The sequence below is a fragment of the Euleptes europaea genome, chromosome 4, assembly GCF_029931775.1.
Source record: "Euleptes europaea isolate rEulEur1 chromosome 4, rEulEur1.hap1, whole genome shotgun sequence".
Classification (NCBI taxonomy): Eukaryota; Metazoa; Chordata; class Lepidosauria; order Squamata; family Sphaerodactylidae; genus Euleptes; species Euleptes europaea.
In genome coordinates, this window is record NC_079315.1 from 17219410 (window position 1) to 17243047 (window position 23638).

The 23638-nt window shown below is 47.0% G+C and overlaps 2 protein-coding genes across 2 annotated transcripts in view; one reads left to right on the top strand and one right to left on the bottom strand.

The window, feature by feature from the left end:
* Positions 1-16880, top strand: part of IGFBPL1 (insulin like growth factor binding protein like 1) — a 38629-nt gene extending 21749 nt beyond the window's left edge. The window contains exons 2-5 of the mRNA XM_056849187.1: positions 9331-9440; positions 11726-11842; positions 12388-12534; positions 16845-16880. Coding sequence (XP_056705165.1) covers positions 9331-9440; positions 11726-11842; positions 12388-12531 — 371 coding nt within the window. The 3' untranslated portion in view covers positions 12532-12534; positions 16845-16880. The remainder of the gene's footprint in view (positions 1-9330; positions 9441-11725; positions 11843-12387; positions 12535-16844) is intronic.
* Positions 16881-20457: 3577 nt separating this feature from the next.
* TOMM5 (translocase of outer mitochondrial membrane 5) lies at positions 20458-23289 on the bottom strand. The gene is made up of 2 exons (XM_056849188.1): positions 23152-23289; positions 20458-20551 (listed from the first exon to the last, which is right to left on the bottom strand). The coding sequence occupies exons 1-2, from the start codon at positions 23270-23272 to the stop codon at positions 20517-20519; spliced, it is 156 nt and encodes a 51-aa protein (XP_056705166.1). The 5' UTR covers positions 23273-23289; the 3' UTR covers positions 20458-20516.
* Positions 23290-23638: the final 349 nt, after the last annotated feature.

Consider the following 23638-nt stretch of genomic DNA (forward strand, 5'->3'; position numbering starts at 1 on the left):
CCTAGAGGGGCATTTGGGTTTCCCTGCTGTGGTGTGGGAAACGGCAAGATGGTCCTGCCAAGGCCCCAGGTTTCCCATACAACTGCGGGGCTAATAACTGAACCCCACCCTAGCAAAAGCCGATTTGGGCCTGTCAGGATAAACAGTGTGACCATTTTGTAATGCGTCAGGTAACTGGTTTCTGTCTCCCAGGCCATTTATTCATGGGAGGTTTTGCATTGGATTTGCCACTCTCCAGATGCACATTTCCCCCATCTGAATTCTCAAAACTCTGCATGGCGGCTTATTGTTGAGTTTTGAGAATAGGGATGGGGGGAAAGTGCATCTAAAGAGTGGCAAATCCAATGCAAAACCTTCCATGAATAAATGGCCCCAGCGCTGTGCCAATTTTTTCCCCTTCAGCAGGAGAGCTTAGATACGTTTCCACTTTGTGGGATCAAAACTAGCAGTTTCACATAAACCCACAAATCCCCCAAACATTTGTACCCCTTTTGGGTATCGCTGCTATTATTATTTTTTCTCAGAGCAGCAGCAACATAGAGAATATTGCCACGGGAGCGGTACCTCAAAAGGTGTTAGTGAAATTCTAGTTAGTTTGTCAGATTTTAGTTAATTCTGAATATTTAACTTTTAACAATGTTCTGTGCAGAGTAATTTACAAGTTTTGGTGGTTCTGAGAAGCGTGCTTTTTCCTGGTATTATTACTGCTTGTTATCTGGACTTAGTGTGTTTTTCGATTAATTTTTGTAATGGCCTTTGGCCATACACAATAATCTTGAACCTGCACCACTTGACATCAGCCACTTAATAAAAAACAAGCGTAACATTTATTATTTTTGTTGTCACAATTACAAGTGGAGGATTGTCATTTGGAAAGAGATCTGGAAAGGCAGAAGTGGTCGCCGTCACTCAGAGCACACCAGAAGTGGAGAACCATGCAGAATACAGAAAACCGGGCCTCTTGTTTTTGAGTGACGGCTTTGATCCCAGCTTGGCTAACAGTCACCTTTCACTTTCCCTTTTTCATGGGGTGACATTTAGCCCTCCGTAACCACAGTGCGGAGGCCAGAGAAGCCAAGGGCGCCCCGGATTTGCATGGACAGCTTCCACAAGGCAAGGGCAGTTATGTTGATAGCCTGAATCTTAGCCATGAGGCTGAAGGACCCTAACCAAAAATGGCACCCCCCAAAATGCATCAGTATGGCATTACAAGGAATGCAAATCCCAGATAATCTTAAAACTGATGGACAGCCCTTTAGATATAAGAAATCTCACACACACAGTAACATCAACAATGTGGAGGGGGGAGACTGGAAGTGTACAGAATATTGTAACACTAACACAATAACAATCAGGTGGGAGTCCACTGTAGCCCAGCAGACCCCTCCCTTTCCCAGCTGAGCCTCTGAAAGTGGAAGAGAGACAACATGGGACTTAACTCCATCATTTTGAAAGCAGGGCTTAGCTCCACCCTGCTCCCTGGATTCATACCCAAATCCAGGTTGGGAAATACCTGGAGATTTGGGGGGCAGGGCTTGAGGAGGACAAGGTTTGGGGAGGGGAGGTACTTCAGTGCCATAGAGTCCGATTCCCAAAGCAGCCATCTTCTCCTGGGGAACTGATCTCTTATCGGCTAAAGATTAGTTGTAACAGCAGGAGATCTCCAGCTACTACCTGGAGGTTGGCAACCCTATAGATTCAGCATGGGTGATGCATTCACATGCATGCTCTGCCTGTAGCCACCACACGGTTTTTCCTTTGAGCCAACTGCAGAAAAAGGAACCTTTACCCCCTTCTCTCTGTGTGCTATGGTTCCCATCTGAATTGGGCCCCTGCATGCCTGGGAATTGAGTACCCAGCATGGCATCCATCTTTTGACAGTCCACATGTCTGCCATGTGGACTTTGTAACGTGAATCAGCCATGATGGGTGGACTGGCTTTTTAAAACTTAATGAGAAAGGTCCCGGTGGGCCACTGCCAGGCAGTCCCCTGTGCAAGCCCTGGGTCATTCCTGAACCGTGGGGTGACGTCACATCCCAATGTTTACTAGGCAGACTTTGTTTACAGGATGGTTTGCCATTGCCTTCCCCAGTCGTCTATACTTTGCCCCAGCAAGCTGGGTACTCATTTTTACCAACCTCAGAAGGATGGCTGAGTCAACCTTGAGCCAGCTACCTGAAAATGACTTCCGTCGGGATCGAACTCCGGTCATGAGCAGAGCTTGGACTGCAGTACTGCAGCTTGCCACTCTGCACCACAGGGCTCTTGGAGGGCCAATGGTAGGGGCACACTAAGCCAGTGGTCCTTGCAGAGTTGGCAGCCCAAAGGGTCTGCCCACGCTTAGACTTGGGCCATTGAGATAATGGCAGCCATTGCAGGGAGACATTCATATGTACCAGAGGCATGTTCACCACTATCTTTTTAGAAGCCTGGCCAAGCCCATTGTAACTCTCTGTCTTTAGAGACCTGGATCTGTAGAACAGGAAAGGCCATTTGACCTGAGCCTAGAGAGGAGCCCAACCCAGAATGTCGCTTGGAGAAAAACACATGAGCAGATCTTCAGAGATGTTAACTTAGGACCAGATTCCATGGCAATTTGTCAAGAAATCTCGACTGTTGCCATTCATTGTCAGTCATAGAGCTAATTTCTCGAGAGGAGCTCCCTTGAAGCATGCCTTGGGGGCGTACAGTTTGGAGACACGATTTATGGCAGTGGGTTTGCACAAAGGAGTGGTAGGTAGGAGTAAATTAATTGGTGCTCGGCTTGAAAATCACCGCTTGGAAGAAAGAAAGAAATCGCGCTGGGAGCTGGAGTTGGCAAGCGTTTGCTCTTGATGGCACTGCTGAATTGCAAGCAGATTGTGAACCAGCTGCACCAAGGAATTATAGCAAGACAAACTGTAACTAGCATTTGGCTTGGGCGTGCCTCCTGCCATTTATGTCTGGGCCTTCTTTAGTCTTGATTGAGGTTTAACCAAATGTGCAATTTTCTAAAATGCAAGCGCCTTCTGTATGTAAAGACAGGGAAGAAGTGAACCTGTATTATTGGGGGGCTGCCCTAAGATGGGAGCTGGAACAGTCCACAGGGGAGGAGCCGTGGCTCAGTGTTAGAGCATCTGCTTGGCATGCAGAAGGTCCTAGGTTCAATCCCCGGCATCTCCATTTAAAGGGACCAGGCAAGTAGGTGATGTAAAAGACCTCAACCTCAGACCCTGGAGAGCCATTGCCGGTCTGAATAGACAATAGAGACTTTGATGGACTGAGGGTCTGATTCAGTATAAGGCAGCTTCATGTGTTCATGTGTTGCACACACACCCTTCTAGGTGGTCTGGGTTTGAAATAAAGTTGGCCATCCTTGGATTGTGAGAGATGAACACATGAACCTATGAAGCTGCCTTATACTGAATCAGACCCTTGGTCCATCGAAGTCAGTATTGTCTATTCATGTGCTGGATTTTTGCAGTATGCTAATTTTAACATGCATTTTACATTATTTCTACCACACCACAGCAGTTCTCTCTTCCTCCCTAATTTGGCATTTAAAAATGTAAGAAATCAAATTCCTGTTTCCTATACGTAAAAAAGAGCCCCGTGGCGCAGAGTGGTAAGCTGCAGTACTGCAGTCCCAAGCTCTGCTCAAGACCTGAGTTCGATCCCAACGGAAATTGGTTTCAGGTAGCCGGCTCAAGGTTGACTCAGCCTTCCATCCTTCCGTGGTCGGTAAAATGAGTACCCAGCTTGCTGGGGGTAAAGGGAAGATGACTGGGGAAGGCACTGGCAAACCACCCCGTAAAACAAAAGACTGCCTAGGAAACGTCGGGATGTGACGTCACCCCATGGGTCAGGAATGACCCGGTGCTTGCACAGGGGACCTTTACCTTTTTATATACGTAAAAAGGGGAGGGAAGGCAGCCTGGTATAGCCCGACCTTGTCAGATCTCAGAAGCTAAGCAGGGTCAGTACTTGGATGGGAGACCACCGAGGAAGACTCTGCAGAGAAAGGCAATGATAAACCACTTCTGTTTGTCTCTTGCCTTGAAAACCCCACCAGGGATCACCATAAGTTGGCTGTGACTTGACGGCACTTATGTACATATATGTAAAAAGAGAGAAACTATTAAATTAGCTTAGCAAAGGGGTGGCTTATGGTTTTTAAAGAAATAGGAAGAAGAAGAAGAGGAGGAGGAGTTGGTTTTTATATGTTGACTTTCTCTACCATTTAAGGAAGAATCAAACCGGCTTACAATCACGCTCCCTTCCTCTCCCCACAACAGACACCCTGTGAGGTAGGTGGGGCTGAGAGAGCTCTAAGAGAGCTGTGACTAGCCCAAGGTCACCCAGCTGCCTTCATGTGGAGGAGTGGGGAAACCAGCCCACCAGATTAGTATCTGTCACTCATGTGGAGGAGTGGGGAATCTGACCCAATTCTCCAGATCAGAGTCCACCGCTCCAAACCACCGCTCTTCACCACTACACCACTCTGGCTCTCCTTAGCACTTTTATACAGCAAGGCTCCTACAAAATCAAAGGTTTGCTTGCAGATCCGTTGCACAAACAGCCGCAATTTCTATCAGCGTAAAGCGCCTCCTGCTAATGGGGAGTATCAGCATTAGCAGAATGGATCTGTGGGACCCAACCTCATCTCTCATGCTCGGTCACATTTGTGCTTCTTGCTTGGATTTAGATGCGCACCAGAAACCTTTTTTTTTTTTTTTGCAAACCAGAAGCATTTGTTCTCAAGTACTCCTCAAGCTGCTGGCAGACTTCAGAGCATCATAAGAAAAGCCCTGCTGGATCAGACCAAGACCCATCAAGTCCAGCAGTCTGTTCACAAAGTGGCCAACCAGGGGCCTCTAGGAAGCCCACAAACAGGACGACTGCAGCAGCATTGTCCTGCCTGTGTTCCACAGCACCCAAGATAACAGGCATGCTCCTCTGATCCTGGTGAGAAGAGGTATGCATCATGACTAGCATCCATTTTGACTAGAGGCCATGGATAGTCCTATCCTCCATGAACATGGTTACTCCTCTCTTAAAGGCTTCCAAGCTGGCAGCCATCACCCCATCCTGGGGCAGGGAGTTCCACAACTGAACTATCAGTCAATACAAATGGGAGGCCATGATGTCAAATCAGGCCGCCATTCCACCGATGCCATCTGTCATTCAACACAGATTTGTGGTCCACAAAAAAAAGAAACCCAAAAAGCGTAAATTTATGTCAGAGAGACCGTATCTTAAAGCAGGTGCGAACAATTATGCAATTAGACCACCAGACTTCTTGGAAACAGAAGGGGCACAGCAGGTATTAATCCTGGGATCCAAGAGAATTGCTCTGGGTTACATCTCCTTATAGGCTCAGTTAAGTCGCATCAATACAAATATTCATTTTTCAGTGGTAATTTTACAGATGGGAGTTATCTCCTAACAGATGGTCTTTCCCTCTCCCCCTTCCTCTTTTCCCCCCTTCGTTTTCAAAGAACGATGGGACCAGGGGCAGCTGCTAACAGTGCGGAAAGCCGCCTGCACGCCAAGGGCACAGCGCGCACAGTGCTCCGTATTCACTCAGCATCTGTAGCGTGGTGGTACAGGCACCACGGGGGACGGGCTGCCGTGCGAACCCTTGAGGAGTTAAGCCCAGTTTTCGAGAAGAGACTCTGGCAGGAGGGATGCTGTGTTTTCCGGAGACCGGCACAAAAAATATCGCCCTGTGACGGCTGTTGTGTGAAGAATGCAAACGGGGAGAGGGGCGTGAGCCTCTGCTCCTTTCTCGGGGCTTAAAAAACGGATGAAAATGGCTTTGATTTTTGCAAGAAAAGCATGTACTAAGAGGCCTGCCATTCCAGTGGCATATTGCCATAGTTACCACTAACAAAGCGCTCTGCGTGAAATAAAAAACGGGAGCACAAAGACACCTGAACCTCCGTGTTGCGACATGCCATAGGCTGGCGATAGACGGGGAGGGTTGTTTTCCAGAGATGGAGGGCTTGCTCTTTATGGAGCGCGCACTTATCTCACTGGTAGATAAAGCTGTGTAGGGTTTGTATTGTTTTCAGAACCTCTTTGAGCAAAAGTGAACAGTGGGACGCCCACTGTCCAGTGTGCAAATAATCCGAGAGAATCAAAGCCTCTCTCCGATCCCTTTCTACTCTATAAAAAAAAACGATTCTGCGTCTCAAGCCTAGTGCATCCTTTCCTTCTAAAATTGGATAAAAACGCCATATTCTGTGACTGGATCATCGGATATCCAAGAGCATCATATTGGAGTCATGCTGGCGAGATGATTATTTGTGCTCCTTCTCTCTTTTTAAAAAAAATAAAAAATTGTATTATTTCAAACACAACCAACATAACAACATGCACACAACGCTTCAATATCAAATTTGTATGTGTGGCTCCTTATCTGAAACATAACTAGTTCTTTCTTTGCATCCCAATAAACAAAAATACTGTGTTTTATCATGTTATATGCCCCCCCTTGTACAAAATTAACCATATGACGCCTCGTTTTTATACTTTGAATTACGTCAACTACTGGTTCAACTACTTTAAAGTCTGACAATTAATTATATATAATATAATATTCTTCACAACAGAACAAATCAATACTTTTCACTATTTGTAAACTACGGTTATTAAGCTACTTAATACCTTGGTATAATAAACAAAAGCTTCCCTTCTGTAGGCTTGTTTCACGGCGGTTGGTTAGATACATATCGCTCAATTTGCACCCCTTCTAAGGGCCAGGCTAGACATGGAGTGTGGGTGGGTGGGGGAGATCGATGTGTATTTATGCGCATTTTTTCCCCATCTAATGCAGGGAGTGGATGGGCGAGTCCTGTTTTAAAAACGGAGCAAGAGATCACAAGCAAAGGGAACTGTTGCAGCAGTAGCCTGTGATAGGGCAGGGTTTTGTTCCCCTTGCCCACAGGCTGTTCTTTGTTCGTTTGGAATAGACACTTCCTGCTTTAGATGCGATCAAATGGACATGTGCTGAACTATAGGTTGATTACCCACTCCACCTCCCAGGCTGCTCACGCCACGTTTGCTCTTATGATGGCCGATGTAGACTCCTCCTCCTCCTCCTCCTCCTCCTCCTCCTCCTTCTTCTTCTTCTTGCAAGGCCGTTTGATATGTGGTTAAGCCCTTCTTCTCGCTGAACGTTAAATAACATTTGAAAACCACTGAACACCATAGGTGGGGACCAAAGATCCAGCGTGGTGTAGTGGTTAAGAGCAGTGGTTTGCAGTGGTGGACTCTGATCTGGAGAACCGGGTTTGATTCCCCTCCCCTCCACATGGGCGGCGGAGGCTCATCAGATGAACTGGATTTGTTTCCCCACTCCTACACGTGAAGCCAGCTGGGTGACCTTGGGCTGGTCACACTCTCTAAGCCTCACCTACCTCAGAGGGTGTCTGTTGTGGGGAGGGGAAGGGAAGGTGATTGTAAGCCGGTTTCATTCTTCCTCAAGTGGCAGAGAAAGTCAGCATATAGAAACCAACTCTTCTCCTTCTCCTTCTTCTCCTTCCCAGAGATGCACCAAAGCTTGCAGATACTCAGTGGGGCTCTTGCATTTTTCTTTGAGCTCCAGAGTATCCTGCAGCATCACATGCTGCATTTGAAACTTCTTCTTCAGTTTCAAATGTGATGTTGGAGAGGTTGCTCTGGGTGTCTGTTGATCTGGGCTTCCCATCCTGGGGCTTTTCTGCATTCTCATTTTCCTCGCTTGTAAATTCCAGTTTCCTCAGAGGGTTTTTTCTGCTCCGCACATGTTTTGCTCCCTCTAGTGGTCGATTCGATATTACACTGATTTATGTCCAACAGATAAACCTGCACTTTACATCTGCAGGGAGATATCTGGACATAAACTGGTGTAATATTGAATCGACCACTAAAGAGGGCAAAACATGTGCAAAACAGGGGGGGGGCAAAGAAACAGGAACTTACAAAGGAAATGCAGAAAAGCCCTTGGCTGAGATGAGTGATAACAGAATGTAAGTTGCAGTCCAGGAGGTCTCGAACAGCATAAGGCCGTCTCATTGGCAGGGTCGGCACAAAGGTGTTTGGTGTCCACAGCGAACTATGACTTTGACTCCACCCTCATCCAATGGAGGGAAAAGTGAGAAGTCATCCCATTGAACTTCTGTTAAAGGGACAGGATATTTTTCCTCCAGGTTGTTGGCACCCCTACGCTAGATAGGCCAGTAGATAAGGCAGTGCTCCCTCCACTCACCACAGGCTTTTTGGGTGCCCCTTTAACTCTGGTGCCTAGGGAATCACCTAGGTTTTTCTTGTGGTTGGGCCGACCCTGCTCAACAGTTCTGCTTATCATAAAGAGTGACTTCTCTCATATGCAAAGACAGGCTTGTGCATCACTCAGTATGCAAGTGAAATGTTTTATTAATTCTTAGTTTGTTCAACGATAATTCATTTGCATGTTTGTTTTTAAAAATCAGTGTTGACAAGTCCTGAATCTGTCTCTTTGCAGAGACTGTATGTCGGCAGGAAGAAAGCTATAGCGCGGGGGTGTCAAACATACAGCCTGCGGGCCAGATCCACCCCCTTGAGAGCTCTTATCCTGCCCACCAACCAGCTGAGGCAGCCACCCGCCCCAGTCCCGATCTGGGCCGGTGAAACATGGCCTGGCCCGATCGAGTGACATTTATGGTATATCCGGGCCTTGTAACAAACGAGTTTGACATCCCTGCTATAGCATAAATAAGGACCCAATGTGGTATAGTGGTTGGTACAGGGCGTTCAGGTTCAAATCCCCACACTGCCATAAAGCTTACCAGGAGATCTTGAACCGGTTACTTTTTCTTGGGCTAACCTACAGGGTTCTTGTGAGGATTAAGTGGGGAAGAGAAAACTGTATACAGGGCTTGGATCTCCTTGGAGGAAGGGCAAGGTTTAAAATACACAAAAACAGACATATAGTTATGGTCTAGTCGAGATAAAACGCTGAGAGGGACAGGACATGGAAGCACCACCTCCAGAAAAACTGTTTTCCTGTCCTGCCTGTATTTCCACAATGAGGACACACAACTCAGCAGCACCCAGATTCCGCATCAGATTCCAAACGAAATTTTCCACTGAATTGTTGAGTGGCATCTTCCCAGATTGACTTGTTTTATAACAAATGAGTAATTTTCATTTGCACTGATCCAAGAGTGAGGTGACTTTAAACAAAATAATTGTTTTCACGAATTATTTTGACAGCTGATTTCCCGCTCCCTTGAATTTTTGTGCCCTACGCAAAAGGCTGCCGCATACAATCCATTCCAATATGTAAGAGCTGCAATTCTGAGAATGTCCTTTCGTTTCCCTTCCAGCTCCAGCTATTGTGGTGCCACCCAAAAAGATTCACAATGTTACAGGAGCCCAAGTCTACCTGTCCTGTGAAGTGAAAGCCGTCCCAACACCTATCATCACCTGGAAAAAGGTATGCCACAAGGGGACCCTTCAGAGGTGGCCTTTCCAAGGTGACCTCTGCTTATTCATTCCAAGAAAACAATAATAGGCGCCAGCAGCTTGTCTTCTTGGGACGTCTGTCCCCGCCGTCCCTCACTCATCCTGTTCAATGTGTTATTTATTGTACAGTAAACTGAGATTGGTGAAAGGCAGAGGTATATAGTAGTAAGAGTATTGGCCTAGGATCTGGGAAACCTGGGTTCAGTTCTCGACTCTGCCATGAAGTTTGCTGGAGTTGTTGGCTGGTTGCACACACATTGTCGGCCTCAGCTTGGAAGCTGCTGGGAAACGGAGGGGTAGGGCGTCCCACTTCCCTATTGCATCGCGGTGCTTCTGTGCACCTCTTTGCTGCCATGTTTTGGGAAAGGCTGCCGGAAAGCCAGAGTGGCAACCATGCAGATGGGAAAGCCCAGATCTTCTCAGCCCGCTTGCCCCCGGTGCTGTTTTCCCTCCCCCAGTCCTCCACAGTGGCCATGCCCTCCACACCAGCGGCCATCCCCTTCTAATGCTATAACAATCTAGCAGGTTTCATTTTTTAAAAAAGTAATGAGCCCCTTTCTTTGTGGAGATATAAGGGGAAAGGCTTTGTTAGCTTGGTTTTAAAGATGAAAATGGAAGAATTCAGTGACCCAGATAGTCAGATTGTTATAATAAAATGTCTGTACTGATTTTTTTTAAACCCTCAGATTTTTTTAAAAAAATCAGAGAAGACATTTCATTGTAACAATCTGACTATCTGGGTCACTGAATTCTTCCATTTTCATCTTTAAAACCAAGTAAACAAAGCCTTTCCCCCTATATCTCCACAAAGAAAGGGGCTCAGTACTTTTTTAAAAAATGAAAGATGGGATTCAGAGAACTTTTAGGTAGGAAAAATCAAATGCATAATTATAGGATGGGGGAGACTTGTTTGAGCGGTAGTGTGTGTGAAAAGGATCTTGGGATCTTAGTAGACCAAACACTGAACATGAGTCAGCAGTGTGATGCTGTAACTAAAAAGGCAAATGCAGTCTTGGGCTGCATCAACAGAAGTATAGTGTCCAGATCACGCGAAGTGATGGTATCGCTTTACTCTGCTCTGGTTAGACCTCAACTGTGTACTGTGTTCAGTTTTGGGCACCACAATTTAAGAAAGATGTAGACAAGCTGGAACATGTCCAGAGAAGGGCAACAAAGATGGTGAGGGGTCTGGAGACCAAGTCCTATGAGGAAAGGTTGAAGGAGCTGGGTATGTTTAGCCTGAAGAGGAGAAGACTGAGAGGGGATATGATAACCATGTTCAAGTACTTGAAGGGCTGTCATATAGAGGAGGGTGCCGAGTTGTTTTCTGTTGCTCAAGAAGGTCGGACCAGAACCAACGTGTTGAAATTAAATCAAAGAGTTTCCTTCTAGACATTAGGAAGAATTTTCTAACAGTTAGAGCTGTTCCTCAGTGGGACAGGCTTCCTCAGGAGGTGGTAAGCTCTCCTTCCCTGGAGGTTTTTAAGAAGGTTAGATGGCCATCTGTCAGCAATGCTGATTCTGTGACCTTAGGCAGATGATGAGAGGGAGGGCATATTGGCCATCTTCTGGTCACTAGGGGTGTGGAGGGGGGAGGTACTTGTGAATTTCCTGCATTGTGCAGGGGGTTAGACTTGATGGCCCTGGTGGTCCCTTCCAACTCTATGATTCTATGATTCTAACTTGATAGATTTTTATAGCATTAGAAGGCTGTAATGATATGTCCATTGCCAAAAAAATTGTAAAAGCCTGAATACCACCCCCCCCCCCACATGGTGTAGGGGTGGGAAATGGATGTTATGGGGGACAATATTAGAAAAAAGTCAGGAAACCTGCCATCATGGGGAAACCCCATTGCTGCTGCACTGTAATAGCATCCACAGCAGCAGTGGGGACACCACAAAAGCCTATCTGCATGTGTTAAACACTGTTGTGAGGATAAAATGTAGGAAATAAGACCCATGTATACAGCTCTAAGCTCTTTGGATCACATGATACAAGACAGATGTGGAAAAGTCTGCTAGGGTTGTTGTTGTTTTTAATCCTTAGGTGTTGCAAAATGCCACCCTATTGTTTAATTCTCGGAACACTTTCAGAAGATAAGCTTTGACTTGGCAGGTTAGCAAGGTGGATATGATGACCAGAGAAAGTTCATGAATATTTACAGTTTTGCAACAGTTAGCGTAAACGACGGCTTCTTGAGTTCAAATTCTGCAAACCTAGGTTTATTATGTGCTGTCTTGGTAAACTCTACAGGTCACAGAATCCCCAAAGGGAGTGAAGCTCCTAGAAGAACTGCCTGGGGACAGAGTCAACATCGCAGTCCAAGTTCGGGGTGGACCTTCTAAGCATGAGAGCACAGGCTGGGTTTTGGTAGGTTCGTGCATGGTGGGGTGGAAAGTCAGCAGCAGGACCTTCTTTAAGAACATAAGAAATACCCTGCTGGATCAGACCAAGGCCCATCACGTTCAGCAGTCTGTTCACACAGTGGCCAACCAGGGGCCTCTAGGAAGCCCACAAACATGACCACTGCAGCAGCATTGTCCTGGCTGTGTTCCACAGCACCTAATATAATAGGCATGCTCCTCTGAATAGGTATGCATCACGACTAGTATCCATTTTGACTAGCAGCCATGAATAGCCCTCTCCTCCATGAACATGCCCACTCCCCTCTTAAAGCCTTCCAAGTTGGCAGCCATCACCACGTCCTGGGGGAGTTCCACAATTGAACTATGTGTTGTGTGAAGAAATATTCCCCAGAAACCTCCCGCCAGTGGCGAAGAGGGACCTGGCAACCCTACTCACTCTGTTAAACAGACCTGAAATCTGCATAATGTAGAAACACTCATCCACTACATATAAGTTGCGTGCTAACCCATGTTACTGTTGTAATGCTTTCCTTTGCCTCCCTTTCCCAGATTAACCCACTGACAAAAGAAGACGAGGGTGTTTACCAGTGTCGTGCTACAAACATGGTGGGAGAAACTGAGGCAGAGGGGAGTATTAAAGTCCTGGATGCCAACAAGAAAGCTAATTTCCTGCTATCTGAAGACATGAAGTAGCAGGTAATCCTCTTAGAGCCGTGGCATTTTTGAACGGTGGGTGAAATCATCATCAGCCATTCAGAAGAAGAGGAGGAAGAAGAAGAGTTGGTTTTTATATGCCGACTTTCTCTACCACTTAAGGGAGCATCAAACTGGCTTATAATCCCCTTCCCCACCCCTACAACAGACACCCTGTGAAGGAGGTGGGACTGAGAGAGCTGTGACTAGCCCAAGGTCACCCACCTGGCTTCATGTGGAGGAGTGGGGAAACAAATCCACTTCTCCAGATTAGCCTCCACCACTCATGTGGAGGAGCAATAAATCAAACCCGGTTCTCCAGATTAGAGTCCACCACTCTTAACCACTACACCACACTGGCTCTCAACTGTGTCCGTGGCGCTTTACAGCGTGATGTAACAAACAGAGTTCCTCACTATGTGGAATTTACATCCTGAATTTTGATGGGAGAAGGTGGCTGAATTGTAGCATTGTCGGTTGTGCTTTACCATGTGGTGTAACAAATGAGAAGTCTTGGCCAGGTGGGGCTTACGGTCTGCATTTTGATAGGGGGAAGAGACAGAATGAGAAGAGGGACGGGGAAAGAAGGAATAAGTATGAACAAACGCCATTACGTTTACTTTGGCTGTGTTTCCACTGGGGATATGAACTCGAGTTAAAGCCAAAGATTTCATCCTAGATTTCTCTTATTTCCCCAGTGACTTGGGTCAGGAGGAATAGCACAGAAGTTCCACAGGGCCAGTTGGAAAAAAAAAAGGAGGATTTTAAGAGTACGAGGGCCATTGTGGACTCATGAAGACCAGCTTGCTGCGAGAAAGCAAACGGCGATTGTTCTTTGAGCCCCAGTTAATTTCTGGGCCCAGTTCACAGAGTGTTAAGTGCCCTCAAGTCGCTTCCGACTCATGGTGACCCTATGAATCAATGTCCTCCAAAATGTCCTATCTTTGACAGCCTTGCTCAGATCTTGCAAATTGAGGGCTTTGGCTTTATTGAGTCCATCCATCTCTTGTTGGGTCTTCCTCTTTTCCTGCTGCCCTCAAATTTCCTAGCATGACTGTCTTTTCCAGTGAGTCTTGCCTTCTCATAATGTGACCCGAATGCGACTTCTCATAATGTGACTTCTCATAATGCGACTTCTCATAATGTGACCTCAGTCTAGTCATTTTAGCTTCTAGGGTCAGTTCAGGCTTGATTTGATCTATAACCCACTGATTTGTTTTTTGGGCAGTCCAGGGTAACCGTAACACTCTCCTCCAACACCACATTTCAAAGGAGTCTTACTTTCTTCCTATCAGCTTTCTTCAATGTCCAGCTTTCATATCCATACATAGTAATAGGGAATACGATGGCATGAATTAATTAATTTCTGGGCCCAGTTCACAGTATTGACCTTTAAAGCCCCAGGGGACCAGGTTTTCTCTGGGACCGCTTTCTCCTGTGCTAGCCTTTGGATGCTTTGAGGTCACTTAGAAAGCCCCTGCCTCTCCACAATATTGTCTCTCTGGTTTGCATGATCATACTTCTGTTGTGAACCCTGTACTGAGAATTCAATGTGCAGGCAGGGTTCGGAAAGCACGTGGGGCTTTAGGCCCCGCCCCCTGGGTGCCCTTTTCCTGACTAGAAGCAACCCAGGGTATCACTACTTGCCCTCTTTGGGGCTTTATGTGGACTGATGAGAGCCAGCGTGGTGTAGTGGTTAAGAGCAGCGGACTCTGTGTAATCTGAACAACCGGGTTCGATTCCCCACTCCTCCACATGCAGCCTGCTGGGTGACCTTGAGCCAGTCACAATTCTCTCTGAACTCTCTCAGCCCCACCTACCTCACAAAGTGCGGAGGAGGACAAGGAGCTGTTCCTGCTGGCAGCAGACGACAGGACACGCCATAATGGGTTTAAATTGCGGGAGGAAAAGTACCGGCTGGATATTAGGGAAATATTTTTTTGCAATAAGAGTTGTTCAACAATGGAATCAGCTACCTAGGGAGGTGGTGAGCTCCCCCCTCACTGGCAGTCTTTAAACAGTGGCTGGACAAACGCTTGTCAGGGATGCCCTAGGCTGATCCTGCATTGAGCAGGGGGTTGGACTAGATGGCCGGTAGGGTCCCTTCCAACTCTATGATTCTAGGCAAGGCGATTGTAAGCCAGTTTGAGACTCCGTAAAGGTAGAGAAAAGCGGAGTATAAAAACCAACTCTTCTTCTTCTCTTAGGTTTCCCCATCAGGGAAAACGGCACTCCCCGTGGACATTTCTGGTTAGGAAAATGGCATGGAGGGGAGACGCTTTAATCCCCTCTCCTTGCATGCCATGGTCCTGATTCGAATTAGACCAGTGTATGCCTGGGACTAAGTCCCCAGCATGAAACTAACAATATATGTTTGACCGTGGGAATCTGGGGAACGCATAATGTATAGCTGGGCCCTGTCTTTATTTAATTTATACTCTGCCTTTGTCCCTCCCCACCCCAAAGCAGCTTATATCATTCTGTTCCATTTTATCCTCGCAACAACTGTGCTGCCCCCAGGCAGAGTTGTTAGTAGATTTCTAGTATGTGTAAGTTACAGCTCAGGTTTGTATTAGTAATATGCTAGGAAATAGCACTTGCCCTTTGAGAAAGGTGCATGCTAGTTATTGTAATTAGGGAAACTCAGTAGTCACATGTTTTGGTATTCGTTCACTGACTGAATCATAGAATCATAGAGTTGGAAGGGACCACCAGGGTCATCAAGTCCAACACCCTGCACAATGCAGGAAACTCACAACTACCTCCCCCCCCACACACACACACACAGTGACCAAAAGATGGCCAAGATGCCCTCTCTCTCATCATCTGCCTAAGGTCACAGAATCAGCATTGCTGACAGATGGCCATCGAACCTCTTCTTAAAAACCTCCAGGGAAGGAGAGCTTACCACCTCCCGAGGAAGCCTGTTCCACTGAGGAACCGCTGTAACGGTTAGAAAATTCTTCCTAATGTCTAGACGGATCGGTCAGAGGTTAGGTTCTAATTTCCCCGGGGAAAAGTAGGCACCTTTTTTCTTACTTTTAATGAGACTTGAGGAATAGAGGTGTGTGAATCCATCATGTTTTCAAGGATAGCTGCAACCTGGACTCTCATCTAGAAAAGGACTGCAGATATCATCTATTCAGGTTGTGAGTAACCCTGAACTGTTTTGGATTTATGCAGATCTCAAAATAATGATTGAAACCCTGTAGCTTCCAGTTGAACACTTTTCTTGCGAAGGGTCTTAACAACTAGCCCCCGGCCAGGAACAACAACCCTGTGAGGTTCGTTAGGCTGAGAGCGTGTGACTAGCCCATGGACAAGCTTCCATGTCAGAGCGAAGATTTGCACGATCAAACTTCAGATTTGAACTCTGTACTGAGAATTCTTCTCTCCCAGATTCTTGTCCGACGCTAATCACTACACCACACTGGTTCTCTTTAGAGGCAAATAGGTGGTTTCAGGGAAGAGGGCAGAGCCTTCACGATAGCGGCCCCCTCACTGTGGTTTGGATCCAGGGAGGGTCCGTAATTGTCATTCCTCCAGCCACACTCCTTCGTGCCAGATGTCACAACATTACGGAGGGTCCCTCTCCAACCTTCCAGAATACCTTTCGAGGAAGCACAAGGAACTGCAGTTAAAGAGTGAAGGGGGGGGTGTCTTTTTCTGACTTCCTTGGAGGTGGCGGGGTGGGGGGGAGAGAAAACAGACCGAAGAAAAACAGGGAGATTGAAAGATGTGCAGAGTCCCATAGCGCTATACAGAGAAGAAAGATTGTACTTTACGTTGCCAAAGAAAAGGATGATAAATGGGAATAAAGACAGCAAAGTGTGCTGTGCGGTAAAAAGGATGGAAGAAAAAAAGAGATGGGGAGAGAGGAGAAGGGCCTTTGGGCAAGCAAAAGGAGAGAGGAAGCAGTATGAGATACAGTGAAGGGGGGAGCTAATAAAGAATGGATTTTATAAAGGGAGTGAAAAAACGTGATCTGGCCCTCTTGAATTAATACAATGTTAAACTTGGGCCTCAGAATGACTTGGGAGTGTCTTCTCTCCAGTTTTGAAACATTTTATATACCGGTAAATACCCAGCTTGCTGGGGGGGTAAAGGGAAGATGACCGGGGAAGGCACTGGCAAACCACCCCGTAAACACAGTCTGCCTAGGAAACGTCAGGATGTGACGTCACCCCATGGGTCAGTAATGGCCCGGTGCTTGCACAGGGGACTACCTTTACCTTCAAATACCCGTAATAGCAGTGTTTGCACTGTGACTGGATTACAGCTTCTCTCCCTTTTCCCCCCTCAACTCCCTCCAGGATGAAGCGATTTAACAACATCTGAGAGAATCGGATCCAAGCGCAGATTAGAACCGACGGAGCGGCTGGCTTTCCTCTCTTGCTTGTGGAGGATTCAGAGACCCCGACTTTATCGTTCCTCTTACCAACACAGTGCAGGTTGTTTTTTCCTAGAGTATCTGATTAATAACGTAGTTGAGAAGGCAACAAAAGTGCTCAATAAAGCATGCTTTTTTACCATTTTAATCAGTTTCCTTTTATTGGCGTAGGCCCAGCACCACAACTGTCTACGCCTAGAGCACTGAATGACATCTTTGCTTCATATCAGCATGCTAGACGTGACTATCAACAATAAGCCCTTCCTCTATTTTTAATTGAACTCTCAAATGATTTTGTATATTTTTGTCCTGCCCTTCCCTTCCTTCCTCACTTACCCCTCTCCATTTTATCATCACAACAACCCTGTGAAGTAAGCAAGGCTGAGAGTGAATGACTCGACCAAGGTCACCTGGAACAAGAAACAAAATTCCACGTAATGCATTTTATTCGAGGCAACCAAAACAACACAAAATCTTGTGCAAGCTTTTTTTCTCATCAGAACTCTTCATAAGGCTAGACCAGGGGACCCCAACATAGAATCATAGAGTTTTAAGTGACCAGGGTCATCTAGTCCAATCCCCAGCACAATGCAGGAAATTCACAACTACCTCCCCCACGCACCCCCAGTGACCCCCTACTCCATGCCCAGAAGATGGCCAAGATGCCCTCCCTCTCATCATCTGCCTAGTCATAGAATCAGCGTTGCTGACAGATGGCCATCTAGCCTCTGCTTTAAAACTTCCAGGGAAGGAGAGCTGACCACCTCCCGAGGAAGCCTGTTCCACTGTGGGCACTATGATGCATACCAGCACCTTTTCTAGCACCTGCCAAGTGTTTTTAGGAAGCGGGTGGGAAACAGGTGGGGCCAAGTAGGGCTTATCCCCAAGATAAGTGAGGATTTGAACCAGTTCATACTCCAGGCCTGTAACCACACCAGCTCAACAGCAGTGGAGAATCAATGGCCATTTTCATTTGAGATTGGATACGGGGCTTAGGAACCTCTGTGCTAGATCTAGTAACAGCACAAGAGAGATCATGGTGTAGCAGCTAGAGTGTCAGACTAGGATCTAGGAACCCCAGGTTCGAATCCCCACTCTGCCATGGCAGCTTGCTGGGTGACTGTGGGCCAGTCATGCACACTCAGGGTAATGTACCTCACAGGGCTGTTGTGAAGATAAAATGGAGGAGAGAGCAGAACGTTAGCCACTTTGTGTCCCCTCTGGGGAGAAAGGTGGGATGTAAATGGCATAAATAAAATCAAAATAATATAAAAGGATAATGCTTTTCCCCTTCACCACCCCCAGCTGTGCAGTAGCCTAACCTGCAAAAGTTAGTCCAGATTTTTTTCCAGGACCTTTTTGTCGATGCCAGGAAAAGCATCAGTGGCCAGCATGGTGTAGTGGTTAAGAGCAGTGGTTTGGAGCGGTGGACTCTGATCTGGAGAACTGGGTTTGATTCCCCACTGTTCCACATGAGCGTCGGACGCTAATCGGGTGAAGTGGATTTGTTTCCCCACTCCTATACACAAAACCAGCTGGGTGATTTGGGCTAGTCACAGCTCTCTTAGAGCTCTCAGCCCCACCCTCACAGGGTGCTTTTTGTGGGGAGGGGGAGGGAAGGTGATTGTAAGCCACTATGATTCTCCCTTAAGTGGTGAAGTTGGCATATAAAAACCAACTCTTCTTCTTTTTCTTAATTTCTGCTGAGCCGGGCTGCTATTCAAAGTGGAGTAGAGCCAGGCAGGAAGGGAACACCCCTAATAACACTTCTTCTGGTAAGCCCAGCCATTTGGGCATGACAGTAGCATCCTATTAGAAGAAGAGTTAGTTTTTATATGCCGATTTAAGGATCAAACCGGCTTACAATCTCCTTCCCTTCCCCTCCCAACAGACACCCTGTGAGGTAGGTGGGACTGAGAGAGTTCGGAGAACTGTGACTAGCCCAAGGTCACCCAGCTGGTTTCATGTGAAGGAGTGAGGAAACCAACCCGGTTCACCAGATTAGCGCCGCCACTCATATGGAGTAGTGGGAAATCAAACCCAGTTCTCCAGATTAGAATCCACCACTCCCAAACCACCACTCTTAACCACACCACGCTGGCTCCATTACCCATCCTACCTGACACATCAGTCGCTATGTAGACAGCACAATTTTCTAGCACTCTGCAGTGTTCCTGCCTAAGAAATCTCTATTAACTGAACCATCTTTGGAAAAAGACAAAAGCTAGCTGCTGCTGCCCCCTGGTGGTTATTTTTATTCACTCAGACACACCATAATTGCTTGTCAGTTTTTTTAAAAAGCAATTGTGTTTTAACTGCTACGTAATGGCTTTCCGGCTGCTTTATTGACACTATAATAATAAATCTTGCACGACAGAGTAATTAGAATGGGCAAAAGGAATATGTGGTTGAGACACTGCTCTCTGAAGGCCCACTAATAAGATTGCCAGCATTTTAATAGCATCAGGTTTGCTTTGCTGAGTCAGATCAATGTCTGAATCCAGCGGCAAACCAGATGCTATGAGTTCACAAGGAGGAAAGGATGCCAGCCTTCAGGTGGGACCTGGGGATTCCCTGGAATTACAGCTCATCACCGGACTACAGAGATGCCCAGTGTAATGGTGATCACCACTTTGGGGTCAGGAAGCAATTTTCCTCCAGGCCAGATGGGCCAGGGATCCTGGAGGGTTTTTGTTGCCATCTTCTGGGCATGGAGTAAGAGCATAACAATGGAGGCATAAAACAATCCCATCTCACACTGAGGTTCAGGGCCAAGTGGGTTCCTTCTCTCCATGGAAGCCAGAATCTCAGAGGTAAGCTGATATGAAACAGATATCTATGAGTGATGAAGTGCAATTTAGGGCTAGGTGAGGTATCCCAGTGCTCAGCAGTCTTGTGCTAGAGACAATTCCCAAGAGATTACCTCCCCATCCCACATGCCCCCCTCCCACTACACTGGCTCATGTGAACAAGAAGTGAATACATGAAGCTGCCATATTCTGAACCAGATTCTTGGTCCATCAGAGTCAGTATTGTCTACTCAGACTGGCAGAGGCTCTCCAGGGTCACATCACCTCCTTGCCTAGTCCCTTTAACTGGAAATGCCAGGGATTGAACCTGGGACGTTCTGCATACCAAGCAGATGTTCTACCACTGAACCACAGCCCCTCCCCTAGGATGGTGGGAGGGAGCTCAGCATTTTGGATTTATCTAAGTATTTCAGAACACTGATTTGAGAACAGGTGATCCGTTTTATTTCAACCAGTCAAACATCATACGAGTCTTCGTGAGACACATTTAGGACAGTCAAGTCACAACAGCATCACTGTGACAGCTTAGAGGTAGCTCTATTCCAAAGCACCCTGTTGCGCATTTTCCCACATTATCAGGGCTGTTACGATGTTTAAACCGGAAGGAGCTTCATTCTGATGCATACAAGCATGCTCCAAAGTCTGATAGGGGAAAAGATAACATTCTTTTCTGGTATTTGCCAGCTTCACAATCATCACTGTAAGAAATGTTTCAACCAGTCTGCCAAATGTGCAACCGCAGTCCAGCTTGGTCTTCCATACACAGGTCATCCGCAAAGTCCTTCTCATATGCTGTCCAGCTTCTTTAATATGAAGGGAGCTGAAGAAAGAGACACATCACTTTAAAAAAAGCCATCTAAGCTAGTAGACAGCACCAATGATGTGCAGTATCATGCTGTACAACATTTATTTATTTCACTCTTCTATCCCGCTCTCCCAAACTAAGCCTCTGAAGTTATTTCCTGAGCGTAATGTGCACAGGGGCCGATTGCAGTCGGCATTCTGCACTAGCTGAAATCTTTTGAAACTTGAACCACTTGCATGTTGATACGGAGAATTTCAATATAGAACGTATGAAAGGCCCTGCTGGATCAGACCAAGGCCCATCAAGTCCAGCAGTCTGTTCACACAGTGGCCAACCAGGTGCCTCTAGGAAGCCCACAAACGAGTACAGAAGCACCGTCCTGCCTGCACTCCACCGCACCCAAAATAATAGGCATGCTCCTGAGGACATATAGCAAATATATAATATAATATAAATATATAGTATTTGCTATGTCCTCCTGAGGCCCAGGAAGGCAGAGGTGTCTTTTCCTCAGATGCTTTTTTCAATTTCACCAATGGGGAAATTTGGGAGAGCATTGAAAAAACAACTGTGGAATATGTATTTTCTTTTGGAACGACTAAAAGGTGCTAAGATAGAATAGGGCCTCTTGCACTTTTTCATTGGGGACACTTGGAGTTTTGCTTGTCAAACACTAAGGAATTTACATTTTGAACCATACACATGCCAATTAACACAATTTCATGTCCTAAGTTATATATGATGCTGTTAATGCTGCAAAATAAGTTTACATTTTACAGGTAAGTAAGTATTGCATATATTTAAATATTTCTCTAGATTTCCAGTTCCGTCCCTCCAAGAACTATGTTTATGGTTTACTCATAAAAAGAGCCCCATGGCACAGAATGGTAAGCTGCAGTACTGTAGTCAAAGCTCTGCTCATGACCTGAGTTCAATCTCGACAGGTTGAGCTCAAAGTTGACTCAGCCTTCCATCCTTCCAAGGTGGGTTAAATGAGTACCTGCTTGCTGGGGTTAAAGTGTAGACAACTGGGGAAGGCAGTGGCAAACCACCCCATAAACGTAGTCTGCCTAGTAAATGTCAGGATGTGACATCCCCCCATGGGTCAGTAAAGACCTGGTGCTTGCACAGGGAACTACCTTAACTGTACTCATAAATATATGAATGTTACATTATGGACACAAGACTCCAGGAGCAAACTGATTTCAGCTGGCCACAGCAGCCAGCCAAAATTTGCGATCGCCCCAACCCCATCTCTGCTTATCACACTGAGCTTCCATGGCACCCCAGGCACCTCTGCAGTCCAAAACCGGGGATGATCCCCCTTCCAATCTTAAAAGGGCAAGAGAGCCAGTTCTGCTTTGCTTCTGAAGAACAATGCAAGGATCACTGGAGCTCCCTCAGCTAAGGATCATGGATCATGTCTGCAAATGCACAAGATGACCATAACCACACACAGGCGTGCAATTTTTTCAGTCTAATGCCAAAACAAGTGGCAGAAGTATTTCAACATTACTCCTGGCCACATGCATCACCCGTGAGGGGAGGGGCTGTGGCTCCCTGGTAGAGCATCTGCTGGGCATGCAGAAGGTCCCAGGTTCAACCCCCAGCATCTCCAGTTAAAAGGAGGAGGCAAGTAGGTGGTGTGAAAGAGCCCTGCAGAGCCGCTGCCAGTTTGAGCAGGCAATACTGACTTTGATGGACTCTGATGCCGTATAAGGCAGCTTCTGCGGCAATCTGGGAAGCTGAACACCCTGACAGTTTTTCTGAGAAACGAGCAAGGCTGGCGGTAGCACCGGGCCTGCCAGAGGGTGCCATCTTCACTCCACTGCAGCTAAATGGCCAGCGACCTGCACGGCGTAAAAAGCCGCCAGCCCACCCACCCCCCTAGAGAAGCCAATTCCAGCATGACTCCCAAGGCAACCCCTACTACACTTTTTTCTGCACGCCGGGAGGCCGTGGCCATTTGTGCACGGGAGGTTTTTGCTGCAGAGGTAAACGGGGGTTCGTGGGGGAAATAGAGACCCGAACCGTTATTTCAAGAAAACGGTTCATTCTGGCAGCTGCGACCCAGAGCACTCTACCGAGTAAAAATCTCTGAGCCCCGATTTGTACTGAGGAAGGGACATTTATCCAAATTCAAGATATGACAACCCATCAACATTCAGGGTAAAGCTGATAGCACTCCAGACATCGAGGCGGCCGCAGAGTACCAGTTTCACCCAGTTCTTGTTATGGTTTACTGTAACCCTCCACGACTCTTGCCCCAATTCCTTAGCACGCAGACACACAGAGACATCCTGCCCAGCAACAAGCTGTTCCCTGGCTGCCCTAATACATTTCAATACGTTTTACAGAAAGGAAAAGAGATTATTGCAAAGTGCTAAATCAGTGGATCTTCCATAGTCAGGGGAAGTCTACCTCGCTGTCTCATTGCTTTGGATGTGCCGCTCTCTAGATGCACATTTCCACCCACCACCCCCTCCACCCGAATCCTCAAAGCTCTGCACGGCAAAAACCCTCCCGGGCACAAACGGCGCGTGCCTTTGCGCATGCGCCCGGCCTAGTCCCGGGGCAGGCGGCCGCCGCCTCGCCTCGGCGCGCGCGACACTCACTGACGCGCAGCACCGCCACGTAGAGGAGGAAGTTGCGGACCGAGGAGAGGACGTCCTCCCGCATCTTCCGCTTCAGCTCCTCCGGGTCCAGCTTCGGCCCCAGCCCTTCGATGCGGAACATGGCCGCGCCTCCTGCCCGCTCCTCGGCCCTTCCGGCGTCTCGAGCGGCCCGCAGGAAGCGCCGGGTGGTCGCGGGGGCGGGACTTCCCCTCGACGTCCCGCCTCTCTACCGGTGCCCGCTGAGGACATACCCCCTGCCTGCCTGCCGTCGCGAGCGAGGGAGGCGGGAGGGGTGGCTGTAGAGTTACACAGTAATAGAGCCGGTATCGACACTTCCGGTTAAAAAGCGAACCGACTTTCCACTCTGGCTTCTTTTTCTTTTTGTTTTTTTTTTAAATAATTAAACAAAAAGTAAAATAAAATAAAATCATAATAAAAAAAAAAGATAACATGAAAATCTCAAAAAGAGCACTTTTACAAATTATAT